Source organism: Echeneis naucrates, chromosome 1 (assembly GCF_900963305.1).
Source record: "Echeneis naucrates chromosome 1, fEcheNa1.1, whole genome shotgun sequence".
Classification (NCBI taxonomy): Eukaryota; Metazoa; Chordata; class Actinopteri; order Carangiformes; family Echeneidae; genus Echeneis; species Echeneis naucrates.
The window spans coordinates 15,123,945-15,139,899 of NC_042511.1; the positions used below are offsets into that span (position 1 = coordinate 15,123,945).

At 42.1% G+C, this 15,955-nt stretch overlaps 1 protein-coding gene across 3 annotated transcripts in view; it reads left to right on the forward strand.

Annotated features, from left to right (window-relative positions):
* Nucleotides 1-7,217, forward strand: part of adgrl3.1 (adhesion G protein-coupled receptor L3.1) — a 106,443-nt gene extending 99,226 nt beyond the window's left edge. For all 3 annotated transcript variants that reach the window (XM_029497370.1, XM_029497372.1, XM_029497371.1), the window contains 2 exons: nucleotides 3,321-3,623; nucleotides 4,499-7,217. In XM_029497370.1, the coding sequence (XP_029353230.1) occupies nucleotides 3,321-3,623; nucleotides 4,499-5,142 (947 nt within the window). In that variant the 3' untranslated portion in view covers nucleotides 5,143-7,217. The remainder of the gene's footprint in view (nucleotides 1-3,320; nucleotides 3,624-4,498) is intronic.
* The last annotated feature ends 8,738 nt before the right edge of the window (nucleotides 7,218-15,955 follow it).

The window sequence follows — 15,955 nt, forward strand, 5'->3', positions numbered from 1 at the left end:
TATCATACTTTAAGCTATGCAGCGTTGCACTCGATTAATACTGAAGCTGAATGCAATAGTGTGTCACAACCAACCGTGAGTCCGTGTTCAGCACATCGGGATAAAATGTGCTCTTGTACAGTAGCAGAGCACAGTTTTGCAGTGTTTTGTACCTGAGAATCTGTGTTCAGCCAAGCTTATCTTATTACACGAAGGCTGCGGTAGTTATCCAAATTTAAAATGACTATTAGGCTTAGCTCACTGTATTTTCACCATATTCTGAGCGTTCTATTGCTGTCCCTCCAGAGTAAGCCACAGTAATGGACTGTAAGAACGGAATGCATGAGTATGGCTGTCTCAGGGCCAGGGTAATGAGGACATAGACACCCAAATGGCTAGACATTTTGACACGCGCGCGCGCGCACACACACATAAGCACACACTCGGACTGCCATTTGTTAGTCTCTAAATCGAGGTGTGGCCCTCGTTTCCTTCAGGCCACTAATAAGCTGTTAGCATGACAGATTGATGCTAAAGCAGACACGGTGTGTGTCAGCGCCTGAATTATCACACACTTAGTGAGGCAGGGCTTAAGAGCCCCTACCTCCTCCTTCCCTCACATTTTAAAGTATGGTGCAGAGAGCTACTTAGCCAGTAGATTTCAAATGACTGCACACTGTGGCTTAGTGAATAAAGATGGAGAGGAATAAAGCGGATATCCTGATAGGGGCCTGACTTGTTGAAAATAGGAGTAAAATGGGGAAGGAATATGTACATTTTAAGACATTTTGTCTGTTTTTAGCTGCATTAGGATTAATTATATTTGGTATCTTTAGTGTTTTCATGTTAATTAATGCGGATTGTCTGTTGTAAATAAATCTCCAGTAAGAGCCTATGCTCCAAAAATCATTTTGTATCCTGCCACGTTCCACTTTCTTCATTCTTTCTAATATATTCTACCTAGAGGTCCATATTTTCAGCCAAGTCCAGGCCGCTTGCCAGCTTCTCTGCTCTGATAGGGAAAAGGGAGTGAGTTTGACTAATATGAACTGAACTGTGGTGTCCACAAACAGATGAGTTTGACAGCTAAAATTTTGTAGAATTTTTTTCTTTGCTTAAGAAATAAACTGTCACTGCAGAGATGTTTGAGAGTGTATGCCCTCTAACCTATGCTAGAATAAATAGACCTACACTTTGGAGGAGTGGGAGCATGACGATGAAAACATTAGGAGACATGTACAGCAGCTGTCATGGTCATTCGTATTCTGTTTTTTGTTTTTTTCCCCCCCGCAGTGTCTTAATGTGTACATGATCTGTCTCCCACCCAAGGAAGAAAATGCACTGACAACACTTTTGTTGTGGCCCTTTTGTCCATTAACTCTCCTGTAGTCATGCCTCTCTGCTCAAGCGTATTGAACTGCAGCACAATGTTCTCCAAGCTATGCTACTTTCTGTTTCTCTCTCTGTCTCTGTCTCTCTTTCTCTTCTTCTCGCTCGCTCCCTCTTTATCAGTCTCTCTCACCCCTCCCTCGACCTGTATGCAAAGGCTGCAAGAATGACTTGTCAAGCTTTTTCTTGCCTTTCACCTCGAACTGTTTGCTTGTTTGATTTACTTGTCCCCTTCTCTCCCTCTTTCTTCCACACACTCACTTTCCATCTAACTCTCCCCCCTTCTCCTCCTGTCTTGCTTACCTCCACTCTACCACGTCTACATTCTCTCTCCCTCAACCTCTGTCTCTGCTTTGCCTTTATTTTCTTGAGTTTTTCTCTCTTCTCGTTTTCTCTCTTGACTTGGCTGTTGCTTTTCCTCTCCCTTCCTCTCTCGTCTTTGGCTGTTGCTCTTCTTCTCTCTTTCTCTATCTGCCTGTACCAGGAGCCATGGCTAATCATCTTATAACTAATGCTCTCCTTCGTCCCCATGGTACTAACAATCCTTATAACACTCTCCTGGGGGACTCGGCAGTCTATAATAACCCAGCCGTGGGCATGTACAACACCCAAGGTGTGCCTGATGTTCCTTCTATAAACATACACTGTTTGGAAAGTTAGCTTGGAGTTGTTTTTTCACCACATTCATTTATTTTGCATGGTTATGTCACTGAAAAATGTTGCCGCTGTAACACACTTAGGTATTACAGTGGCAGTGGCTACATATCTGATCTAGCCTTATTATGGCTCCCAAATAAACCAATCAATCACACTCCAGCAATCTCTGACAAAGGACACCCACTGCACATGAATGTAGAGATGTAATTCGATTGATCGTTTATCAAAACAATATAAAAAGCTCACACGCTGATTTATTCTTGTTCTGTTCTAAGTTACTTGGGAGCCATGAAATATTTCCTCAGTTATTTTGTGAATGTTCAGTTTTATACATGTTATTTTATAGTTTTTTGTTGTTGTTGCTGTTGTTTATTTTTTTGGAATGCCAGTTCAGACTTGTGTCTTGCTTGTGGTAGTGCATGCCCGTAGTAGATAGATAGTTTCAAATGTAATTTTGAGGAGGATTTATATGTTTTCTCTGTGTTATTTAAATAATGATCCACACAATAGTAGCCAGATCGCTGTAAAGGCTTGAAAAACAGATTTTGATCGTAAGAATCAGAAAAAGTTTCTTTGTTAAATAGTTTTCGTCTTTTCGTTTACTGTGTGACTGTTAATTTTGTAGCTCCTGAAATTTGTTTCCTTGTATACAGAAATTCACATCTGTGTTTCTTTCCTCTCTTTTTCCTCATGCCGTCCTTTAGCACCTTACCGAGACACAAGTATGGACTAAATTAATACTGAACTACTTCAATAGCATCGACTTTCTTCTCTCTTTTCTTGCCTCCAAAGCTCTGCCAGATATTTTCAGTCTGACCTATAGCCAGTAGATCGGGCTGTCAAACATGCTAAAGCTTTTATTTATTTTTTTTTCCCTCCCCAAATCATTCTTAACACAATGCTCTATGAATTAGAATAGTGTGGAAAAAATATGCAAATTGAAATTGAAATTATAGTTGCTCTTAAAATAACTTGAAATGTAATTACTTTAAGTGTCACTTCAAAACATTTATTTTGCAGTGAAACTCCTGCTCCACTTTTTGTACTGCTGTAGTGCTGGCTTTAATTGAGAAAAGAAAGTACTTCTGAGGTTTCTCTTAAATGAATTATGGACGCTTGAAGCATTTTTCCCTCCAAGAAAATTATCATTGCTCCTTTTTAATCCTCAACTCATACACATGTTATGATATCCAACAGTAATTAAAATCTTACTTCTGAGAAATCCACTTAGTTTATTTCAGGACCCTAATAATTATAATTTATGTATTTATTTATTTTTATCATTTACTCCTCAGAGGGCATCCTGAACAATGCAAGAGACTCCAGTGTTATGGATACTCTCCCTCTTAATGGGAACCACACCAACAACTACAGCATGGCCAGCAGTGAATACTTGAGTGACTGCGTCCAGATCTTAGACCGGAGTGGTGGCTACGGCACGCACAGCAACCATAAAGAGACAACTCTTGAGAAGAAGATCCTCAAAGAGCTGACCTCCAATTACATTCCCTCCTACCTCAACAATCATGAGAGAGCCACAACTGAGCGCAATCACAACCTGATGAACAAGCTGGTCAACAGCAGCATGGCTAATGGAGGTGACTGTTTAAATTATTCTGGCTTTGAACAAACATAGCTAGGAATGAAACACTGGCCTCTCAGAGCTGATCCGGGCCCCCATGGGTGGGTTTCGAAGAACTCTTTTTTTTTAACCCCACGATATAAAGGTGCCGTCATACTTTGTGCAGTGGCAAATTTTTCAAACCAGGAGGAGGAGAGGCCCTCTTACTCCAATAACATCATATTTATACAACTGACACACTTACACATGTGCAGTAAACAAATAAATGTATTCAGCGTGCTAAAAGTTGTTGTTTTTTTTTTTTTCTCAGCTAAAATTAGCTCTGAATGCCACACTGACGTATTATCACCTTCTAAGTTTATATGGCAAACCGGCCTGACTGGTGGTTCTTAGCAACACTGTTATCACTGGAAACCTGATCAATATAGGTCCAATACTAGTAAATGTTATATTTGCCCCCTTTGTTTCATACTGCTACTGAGAGAAATAGAACTATCACAAACCACTGAATACTCCACCACCGTCTATTCAGTGCTATTTAGTGCTGGGCAGGTAGTGAAGAGCACAGATGAGAGCAGTGAGCTTACAACATTCAAGTTGTGCTCTGGAAAACCAAAACACTTGGATCAAAGAGACCTTTGTTAAATGGAGAGGAGAAACTGCTAAATGAGCCAGGTGATGGCGGAGCAAGCCTTTTCTAATTACACATCATAATGTGATCTATTGTTTGTATAAAAATGGTGATTTTCGCTTTAAGTAGTTGTATATTTTTTGTTTTTTGTCGTTTCTACTGCAGAAACCTTAAAATCGTCACACTAACAGCAGCAGTGCTCGCTGCTCAAATTGATCTATGGGCAATATGTGGTAAGCATTCCTGCTTTGTTCTTTCAGGGAGCATGGCGGGAGGCAGCAGCAGCAGCAGCAGCAGTGGGGTCGGTGGGTGCGTGGGAGGCAATAAAGAGGACAATGGTCCAATGGTGCTGGACAACCCTGCAGCTTTCCCCCATGAGGAGAACCTGGGTTTGGAAATCATCAGAGAGGAGTCCAACGCTCCGCTCCTGCCGCCGCGGCCCCCACCTCCAGACAGTCATCCACCGCCGCCACCTCCTCCCCATAGCTTCTCCCGGCCACGGCGTATTCCCCAGGAGACCAGCGAGAGCTTCTTTCCCCTACTGACCAACGAGCACACCGACGAGCACACGCACTCACCCAACCACAGAGACTCGCTCTACACCAGCATGCCAGTGCTGACGGACCTCCCCGATGCGCAGATGAACGGTTTAACGGACGGAGAGGAAGATAGCTCAGGAGAGCTGCAGCCCTGTAAGAGTGCCACTGCTCCAGAGCTGGATGATGTCTATTATAAGAGCATGCCAAACTTGGGCTCCAGGAATCACCTTCATGAGCTTCAGAGCTACTACCACATGGGCCGTGGTGGCAGCGATGGATACATGGTGTCTGGGAACAAGGAGGAGTCCGATTCGTCGCCCGAAGAGCCGCCCATAGACCCTTCCCACCTGGTTACCAGTCTATAGAGCCAATCAAGAGACTTCTGTCCCTCCCCAGCCCACTCTAACATTTCCAACCTTGCAATGAAAACATTCTGAGTTGTTGATCGACAGACTGAGTTGGCCTGCCCCTGGATTGATGTACACTGTACTGACATTAACTGTGGGTGATATCGCTGGTCAAGTGAAAGCAGGAGCTGAATGTATTGTCATAAATGGTGCAGACTGAGAGGGCGGTTCTGACAGACTTTTTTTGTGAACATCAATCAGAAATGGAACTTTTAACCTGAAAAAGGAAATGAAGGAGGAGGGACTCTGTAATTTTAACCCACCTGTTAGTTTACTTTGAAATTTCAGATTGACCGTAGCCCTACAAATCCCCCAAAATGGACCTCTAGCAGATTATAGCATATAGTCCACTACCACCACTACAGGGGCGTGGCCCCCCAGCTCTGGCCAAAGGAGCTGCCTGCCTGTTTGTCTCTATGTCTGTCTCACTGTCTCATTCTAAAAGACACATACTGGGATGATGCTTCCACCTCTTCAAAGGGTAAAACAGGATATTCAACTCTGATGTTCATAACACAGACTGGTCCCAAAGAGGCCCCGCCCCACTACCTGCCAATCAAGTGGAGGATGTACAATATATGCCCTCGCGACTGATCATCCCAAAAACTATTTTACTGGACAAATGAACTGTAATCATATCACGCTGATGTTCTGAATTCTCTTCCTGTTCGTATCTGCTACAATGGAGTTGTGTCTGGGCTGGTGTAACATTCCTGCAAATTGTAGTGACTGCGGCTACCGTGTAACTTCACTGAAAACAAAGGAGGAAGATCATATTACAGACTGAATTGAACAAAAAAAAAAAAAAAAAAAAAAAAAAAAAAAAAGAGAGAGAAAAAAGATTGGGTTCCGTTTCTTCTCCTTTCTTCTGTAAAAGTTTTCAGTTATCAAAGAATTATGAGAAATCACAAACTGTTTCTATGTATTGTACAGAATACAGATACAGATACAAATGTTGCATATGACCAAGTTTTTTATTCTTTTAATTTTCCGTTGCAAACCTTTTGTCTGTGGACCTGTTCTGAATCGTCATGATATGTGCTAGTCACCTGTAGACTACAAAAATGAGCAAGGAACAATCTTTCATGTCACTCTTTTTGTAATTACAGACAGTGAAGCACTCCTCGATCAATACGCGTATACCCTATGCACTCTTCATTCTGGTCCCTTTATAGCAACACCATTGCCACATACATTTTGCAAAATCAACTCTTATTATATACTTTACCACTGTGTAGATTTCAAACTGAAGGGAAAATGGAGCGGTTATGAAACGATGAAGGAGGCAGTTTTTATGGAAATGCTATGTTTCAGTCCTTACTGGAAGTAGGTCTCATCTCATTTGTTCTTGAATTGAATAAAGCGTTTCTTCCTTGAGGCACAATGAGGAGACTGGGTGGAGGAAAAACTGATTTTTGGTGTAACAACCATTAGTGGCTTAAGAAGCGTCTTCTCTCGATTGCCAAATTCTATCTATTCACTTTACCTCCTTGTCCGGTGAAGATCCTGCTGTACAGAGGAAGGATGCTAAGAATAGTAAATGTCATTCTCTAAATTTCCGCTCTTTGACAAAAAGTGGGTCTCACCTGTGAAATGCCATGATTACACCATGTATGTGTTCTGAATATGTGAAAATTCTGCACACAGCAGCACCGTCCAATATGAAAAAGCCAATGTTTACTTATTTAGGAGTACATTTTCATAAGTGTATGAAGTTTAGCTTGCACATGTATCCCACAAGCCCCTTCATGTCCCCAAGAGAGGAATTATTTATTTATCTGTTGATTGGTTTAAAGACCGCAGAAGAAGCGTTGGAGTAAAGAAAGCTGGCTTTAGGCAGGGCCGGAGTAAATAAAGTGGCACTGGGTTTGTTTTTTTGTTTCTTTTTTTAAATTATTATGATCATGATTATTATTACAATATTATTGATAATTATTTATTCTTTTTGTATGGGTTCCAAGTTGAATGATCTCATAACTAATATTTGTTGTAACAGTGAAAGTTGTTTGCCAACAAATAAATTACTGACCTAGCTTTGCGGTTTTCCGCCTCTTGAGTGTTATCAGTTACTGCATCGAAATGAAACGCAAACACACAGTCAAAGCCGGCATTGTTTTCATGTCAAATATGTATTCCTGGTTACTTAGGGAAATTATGGTCTGTAATAATCCAAAAAGACACTCTGCTACATGCTCGTCTGTGTTTTTGATTTTTTTATTATTTTTTTTATTTTTTTATTTTTTCATCCAATTCTGTCTTTTCACTTTCTTAAATCTGTCAAAATAGCTAATGTATGTAAAATATAGTATGTGTGAGTGTATTGGGCAGCAAACGTTCACAGAATAATATTAAAATATTGCATATATGAATTGTTGAGCAACAAGAGTCAGGTGATAACCGTCAAGGTTCAGTACAACCTGTGAAGTAGTCATACTTCACACAAACACACTAAGAACTATGCATGTGTTTGTGTGTGTGTGAAAACAGTACCTGCTCATTATGTAGTTGTTTTTTTTTTTTTAACCATGTATGGTAGTCGCTTATGGATGTGAGTGAACAGTGTAACATGGAGGTGTGGTTGCAGTGTCTGGGTATCTGTGGATGCGGAGGTGGTGAGCGGCGTGTCTTTGTACAAGCACAGCAAATTTCACTAGCTGATCAGTCAAAGGTGAGACCGAGAGTGCCAGTTCCAAATTATAGTAGGAATATATACTTAAAAAAAAAATCGAAATAAAAAAGTATGACGATATTGTTCATGTTTAATGAGTAAGGGATTGTTAACACATCCGTTTGGGACCAATTCACCTTTCCAAGCGAGGCCCCGGAAGAGGAGAGTGGGAGGACAGACCTCAGTCTGCTGCTCATCTCTCCGAGGAACAACTTACTTCACACCTAATACTTATTTATTATTGCAGACACTGAGCAAATTGGACAGGGATTTTCAGCCTGGTCTCTGAGTGAACCTATATCTGAGTGCCAGCTGGCCGCGCTGAAGACATCAACGGCGCCTTCAATAAGATTTCTGGACATGTTCGTGTTGCACTAACCCTTTTTTTATTGGCTATATCCAGTTGATTGATTTCTTTATTATTTTTTTTATTAGGGGTTCCCAAAGTAGAACACGCCTACAGATAAAGATTCAAGAATAGCATAATACCACTTCTATGAGTCTTATTCTAATTACAGTTCCTTCTGCGTTTACACAGATCTACAGGTTTAATGGAGTGTAACAACTGGCACCCCCCTACGTGGAGTAGGTGCACAGTGTTGCCCAGCAATAGGCATTTTTAATACATCTCACTGGGCACTGTGGTGAATGCCTGAGGAGGGATGACTTGTCGTTTCCAGTCCGTTCTGTCCCTGGGGGGTCAGGACTGAGCGATGTCTTTTGAGACTGGTAAGACCTTGGTAGCATCTGATTGGTTTGCTTTAACTAGCAGTGCCTTTGTGTGGTGCTGATTGGGGGCCTTTGTGGAATTGTTTGCATTCATTTCATTTTCCGGGTCGCGGTGGGTGCTGGAGCCAATCCCAGCCAACGTTCCAGGCGAGGGTGGGGTACACCCTGAACAGGTGGCCAGTCCATCACAGGGCCAACACACAGAGAAAGACAGGGACTGCTGCCTCACAAAAAGAAGGTTGTGGGTTCGGTTCCCAGCCTGGGGCCTTTCTTTGTGGAGTTTGCATGTTCACCCCGTTTTTGCTGGGTTTCCTCCCACCGTCCAAAGACATCACGTTTAGGTTCGTTTGTGACTCTAAATCGTCTGTCTCTGTGTGTTGGCCCTGTGATGGACTGGCCACCTGTCCAGGGTGTACCCTGCCCCGCCCTCACCCGGTGTGAGCTGGGATTGGCTCCAGCAACCTCCCACAACCCAGAAACTGATAAGCGGCAGAGGATGAATGAAAGAATGATTATAACACATACTGCTGTTGTCATCCAGAGTTAGCACTGAAGACGGGCGTGCCTGCTTTGTAAAACAGCACAGCGGTCTCTCCTGACTTGTTGACGAGATGCTTCAGGTCTCTCTACAGCATCTTGGCTCGTGGCAGGAGTTTGGGTTACATGTAACACTATTTTTCTCTAAAGTGGCCACTTACACTCAGAGATCACCTAAAATCTCTTGATCCGTTTAGTCAGCCTCTCTCAACAAATACCAGCACGGACAAGCTGTGTTTCCACTCAGAATTCAAATCTGATATCCAGATTTATATTTTATTGTCCAACTCAAAATGAAAACATTTTAAATGAACACCTTCCTATCCACACTGCTAATTTCAAGCTTTTCAGGGCGGGCACACGGCTATCTGTTAATGACACATAATACTACAAACTGCCTCCACTCCTCTAAATTTTCAATGTCTGCTTGGTTTGTATTTTTTGCTGCTTCTTTGGTTTGACTATGTGAAAGTGAATACTGTGACAAAAAAAGAAGTATTTGGCCAAGGAAAAATATCAAAAGCTTCATGAAATTGGAATATGCCCCTTTTATTTGTAGCAGTGCCCCCACAAAGGCTTCCTGTTACTCAGTTGGGTATAATCTTTGCGCAGTTTCTGTGTATTATTGAGGACTTTCACCATTTCTTATCTGCTTTGATCATAGATTCGGTTGATGGAAAGGAAAGGAAAGAAAATAACAGAGAGAAGGGAGTATAATGAGAAAAGGCAGGGAGACCAGTAAAAAGCTGGGGGGGGCTGAAAAAAAAAAGGAATGACTGTGAAGAAACGTGTAAAAGAAGTGTGGAGAGAAATTGCTTTTTTTTTTTTTTTTTTTTTTTTTTTTTAATAAATGCATTTTAGCTTTCTGCAAAACTAACTAGAGCCACCTGACACTCTCACTCTCCCCGCCGCTCGCCTCTTCCCTTTTTCTCCCACCATGCTGCCAGTAGCAGGCTGATTAGACGAGCGTTGGCCTATGTGGGTCATATCTCTGCTGGAGTGCTCTGATCGGTTAGTGCTGCCTGGCTGTGTTATCTTCCCGCTCTTTCTGTTTCCCTCCTTCAAGGAGAAGCATTCAGCGTGTCTTACAAGATGACATGTCTCACACATTCTGCTCACAGAGCAAACGCGGATGCTTGCCACGATGAGGAGGAGTATCAATTTAAGGAAATCAATCTGCTTATTGTATGTGATTAATTGATGACTACAGCAAGCTGTGTAGATCTAAATGGGGCAGGAACAGGGACAGCAAAAAGAGAAACAGGGCAAGTGCACGATACTGAATCCTCCTTGGAAAGCAGCTCATCTCTTAAAATACCTGTGCGTCGTTAAAAAAAAAAAAAAAAAAAAAAAAAAAAGTACCTGCTCCGAAATCCTCTTGTAATAATCAAGACGATGCTGAAAATACATTACTAAAGAATTCAGATGAGCCAGCTAGGATGTATTAGAGCATTAGAAGACACACCCACTCTGTGTAACATTCACGACGGAGCAGCTGCAGTCAAGTGAATGGCTTTCAGCCATGTTTCACGGTCTTCATCGACCGATGGAGTTTTCCTCGTGTCACATGGGTGTTTTTCCTTTGTTTATCCAGCAGCAAGCGTCGATTGATTGACTTTATTTTGAAGCTGATCACCGTGCTCTTTTCCCCACGGTGAATCCCTAAATACTGCGTGATGGATGGGACCTGGCGGTGCCAGTGGAAATCCGCCGTCAGCGGTGAATGTGAATGAGCGGCTAGGTAACAAGGGGGCCCGCCATTGTGGAGTCCATGTTCTCTGTTAATTAAGGCGACGGTGGCATTTAAAGTGGGACTTGAATTTGATTAAATGCGGGAAATCAGCCCATCCATATACAGTATGACATTTGAAGATTTCCATCCCATTTCCTTCTTCTGCTCTGTTGAGCACCATAATGCTCGTGGGGCGTTTTTTTCCCGGCCGCTCCGGAATCCAGTTTGCTGGTGGGTTAGAACGGAATGGAAGGGGTGACCTCACACTCCGGAATTCCAGGGATGTCTCTGCAATTTATTGTATCAAATTACACAACTTTAATTGTATTGTTGGAGAATTCCATCTATCACAATGCGGCCGTAATGAAGCTGCGAGATGAAGCTAATTAGTCTTTCTCTCGGCCACATCATATTGTCCTCTGAATGAGTAGCCTCGCACCGACCTCTGGAAACGCATCAGGATGTACGGGACTCACGCCACTGAAACTATGGGTGTGTGTGTGTGTGTGTGTCCACAGCTATATGTCTACTGCAGCTAGCCTGTGTGCGACCAGCATACTCTATCTTTTTGTCCTCTCACCTCAGTTTTCTGTGAGAGTGGTCATCGGAGGAAAAACACTTAACGGTTACATGCAGGCCACCTCAAATATTTCGCTCTAATTGGCAAAAAGGTGGAGGGGGGGGCCAACAGACAAATGAGTGACAGAGGGTGAAGCAATGGACTGGGCAAGATGGAGGAGAGACCGGCAATCCATCCACTGGCTATTTTCAGGTCACGAACACACACACACACATCCATGCATGTTTAATTGGCTTTCGGGTGGCATGGTGTTTCTGCTGCCTCTGCTGTGAGTCAGACTCGCTGTGCCTTTCCTGGAGCGTGCCTTTTCATGGAGGCTCAGCAATGGAGATACTATTTTAGGAACACATTAGGAGCCCAGAAAACACTGACATTTAGACTATTGCTGGAATGGCTGGGAGAGGGAGAGGGCTTGTCACTAGTGTAAATGAAAGAAAAAAAAACAAAAAACAACCCAGGGTTGCACAGAGCTGGTACAGTGGGCCTCGCCACGTCAAATCACTCTCTGAAATGGATTGATTTACTTCTTCCAAACCGATCGAGCTTCACTTTCAGAGGAACTGATCGTATTTTTCCTAAATCTGTACATCGCACATAATTCTAGCTACACAACAGAGCAATGGTTTGGAATGAGGAAAAAAAAAAAGTGCAATCAATAATTTATTGTAGTCACATGACAGGAAAGCACCTGAAGAGATGTACTGTCGACACTGCTGCAGTTAAACGCATCAGTGTTTTTCATACCTGTGCGTTTTGTTTTATTTTTTATTTTGTTTTAATCCAAGATGGATTTTATTTGAAAATTCAATCTGACCTCTGTGAAAGTCTACACAAAGGTGGCAGTGAAAGACCCAAAAACCTGTTAACTGGCCTCCTGCCACATCTCCTGAGTGTTCTCGATTGGATCTCCAGACCGAAACAGAGTCTAACCTGTAGCACAGAGAAGTGAGAGGCCAAACCACTGTGTCCTATCTGAGTTCATTATTTCCTCTGGATGTTAAATTGAAGCGGAGTGTGAGCCTACACTGTCTTTTCCACCTTGTACCAGTCTAACATTAGTCTTATAATGAAATGAAATTACAGTTAATAAGAAGGTCCAATGCTGTAAGTATTGGAGCTAATGAAATAAGTGCTCCGGCCTGGTCAGGAGAGCACCGACTGTGTAGTGTGGCTTTATCACGAACCCATAAAGGGACAGAATGTCGCCATCGTGTATCAGTACTCCAGTGTCGATACTTCTGGCATCAAATAATAAATCAAATAGACTCGTAATAAAATATCGATCGCTGCACCAGTCCAGACGAATCGGGCTGGACGATGTAACAGATGCAGTGGAAAGTAATTTTACGTTATACAGGACTTATTTCCTGACAGTTTGCAGGAACTCCACCTGCTTCCCTGCGTCAGGCGAGCACGGTGAACTACGGCTGTGTTAAAGCACCAGCGGTTTAGTGTCCTCGCGCAGCTAAAGTTTGATGTTGCCTGTTTGTTCCCCCTCTTAAACTTTTGCAAACAGTATCAGTGTTGGTCACGCCGCCGTCGGTTTTATTTGGTATTGGAAAAGAATGAAAATCTACAGTATGGCACGTCTTTAGTGCCCAGATGAAAACCTATAAAAGGCTCTGATCCTTTCTAAGAGAAAGACGTGTGCTTCATTTCAAACTTATTTCCAGCTGTAAGGCAGAGAAATAGCACCTGACACTGCTACTAAAATAACCTCTGCTTTTCTGTTTATTTTCCAAACTCCCTTGTTTTATCTGTCTTGTTCTATGGGAATTAGGAAATCTATGAAACTTAACTTGCTCCGTCTCTGCTCTTTGATAGTTTGTGTTTGGAGCTCAGCCTTTAACCGCTTTGCTCTGTTTGCTCCCTCTGTGCTGCTGACAGTGTCACGGTCTCACCTGAACTCACAGCCACTCCTACGTCATCAGGACTGTTAAGCTCACCTGCTGCACACAGCTGGTCCTGTTCACCTGTCGGTCAGTACATGAGCCTCTCCTGCTCATTGCTTCCTTGCCAGATTCTTAGCTCTCTTCCAAGACTTTGCAGCACTCTGTATGGGACTGATTTTTTTTTTTTTTTTTTTTTCCCCCCCGTTGCCGACCCGTCTCTGCCTCGAGAAACTGACCAGCCTCCTGAACCTGACCTCGTCTATTGTCTGCTCTTTGCCTGCTCCCAGCCTGGTTCCTGTCCCCGGAGGGCCCAACCTGTTCAGCACTTGCAGCAGGTTAGTAGTATTCAGCTTTTGGGTCCAAACCCAGAACCCTCACAGACAGTTTTTTTTAGTTTTTAGTTTGTTTGTTTGTTTTTGGGTTTGTTTTTTTTTTTTTTTTTTCTTCTTCTTCTTCTGTAAATGCAATAGCTCCGAACTCCTTCAGGGAATTTGCTCAGATTTGGTAAAAATATTCACTCAGACTCAAATAAACAGATCAGTTTAACATCGCAATGCCATCGCAAATGCAACATGTTGCAAAAATGCAAAAATAAATGTCCTTACATCTGGCAAACCAAATCAAAGCCTGTGATTGCCCTTCAGTATAACACATACACACATAGTGCCCGTGCACACGCACAGTCTATGTTAAATAAAAGTTTATTACACCAGGTGGACACACAATATAAATGTCCAAAGCCCATAAACTGCGCTATAAAAGATATAAAGATAAAACATAAAAGGTACATCAAAGCTATTGGGCAAAGGCACTTAATTGTTTAAAATAATTACTTTTGTCATGTAACTTAAAATGTTTGTTTGTGTTGTTTGTTTTTGTTTTTACTTTTGCCTTCACCAAGAGAAACTTGCATATGTACCGCAGGCTCTGTTCCCAAGATGTCCAGTGTGATGTATCACATTAGGAGCAGCAAAGATAGGATTTATTTTTCTTTCAGATTTGTTTTTCCATTTATTTTTGAAAATAACTGGGATGTTGGGTGCATCTGCAGTAGACCTGACAGCGGTAGCTTCTGGTTGTTGCAAATATTTTTATTACCTTTCACGGACAATTGGGATGAGGGAGAAAAAGAAAAATACAATTATGGTGCTGATGTCCATTGAAAATGAACAGTAAAATCTGTAGCCAAGGTAAGGTGTAAAAAAAAATAATAAATAAATAAATAAATAAATAAAAATAATAAAAAACATGAATACCATGGAAGTTAGAAATAAAGTGAAGAAACAAAGGCGCCTCGCAGCAGAGCAGAGACCGAAGCTCTCAGTGTGAACGACGTGCGCACACATCAGACAGGAAAAGTTGCCTCGTTGCTTTATCTCCTTGTAGCACCCGAGTCCAAACCGGTGTCTCCCAAGGGCCCGGTCTCCCTTCTCCCTCTGATTGGTGATGAGGCACAGCTGCTTTATAGTGGTCCCAGCAGGCAGGGCCTTGATTGCTGCTGCTTACTTGAGCAGGCAAACTGTGGCAAAGATGGCTGGATTGCAATTTGAGTGCAAAACAGGAGACTTTTGGTAATGAAGAGCTCCCAATCTTGGTTATTATGATTCAAAATCGGTGTTCTCAGCTCTGCTAAAAATGGTTTACAAGTATTTCGTGGTGGCTTGTTATGTTTTGATTGGCAGTAAATGTTGATTTAAAATCTTTTTTTTTTTTTTTTTTTGCACATGTTTATTGCAGCTGGGTAATGGTTTAGGATACAAATACAAAGTTACGACAGAAGGTGGAGTGTATGAAATGCAATTATGTGTCACATGTATTACACCTGTGAAGTGATCACAGGGTACTGGATAACATCTGAATGGGGGGGGGGTCCAACTCTATCATGTTCTCTAAATAAATCTGTTTCTTTTTTTACTGTTGAAATCTGTAAACGTGTGGCGTGGTTACAATGAAGCCAACAGGATGAATGTAACTGTGTGGGGTTTTTTTTTTTTTTTGCCCCCCCGTCACATACACAGCTCTCAACTTGACTGACTGTCTGGGGGTCACAGTTTACCTCAGTATATTTGGATTCTCCGGCTGTTGTTGTTGTTGTCGTCGTCGTTGTTGTTGTTTGGATATGAATCCTTTCCTCATACCCTTCAGAAGATGCTGAGCGCCAGTTGCTATGGCTACAGTGCATCATGGCTCAGAGACATCTTGCAAGATAGTGCAACTTATTTCTTTTGTTCATCCTTCTTTCTTTTACTGATGGTGTTTTAGTTGGCCCCTTTCACTCCTCAGTACTTGAAGAATAAACCTTGAATGAAGTTGATGTGTTGGAAATGCTTGTGGTTCAAGTGTGAAGTTGTATCAGGTCACATCTTCAATGTGTTTTGTTTGTTTGTTTTTTTTTTAAGTGTTTACAGTAGTAGATGGAATTGGTACATTTTCTAAAAGGTTGTTTAAAAACCCTTTGAACATGCTCTGTATTTTTCTTTCACTGGTCCATGTATGATTATATGCACGAGCACTGTGGCTCCGACTCTCCTGTCCACGAGTCAGGTTCAGGAGATTTATGCGGGCTAACTATAGCCCGCATAAATCATGCAAGAATACTAAGCACCATCACAGAACTGCCGAAAACAAACTGT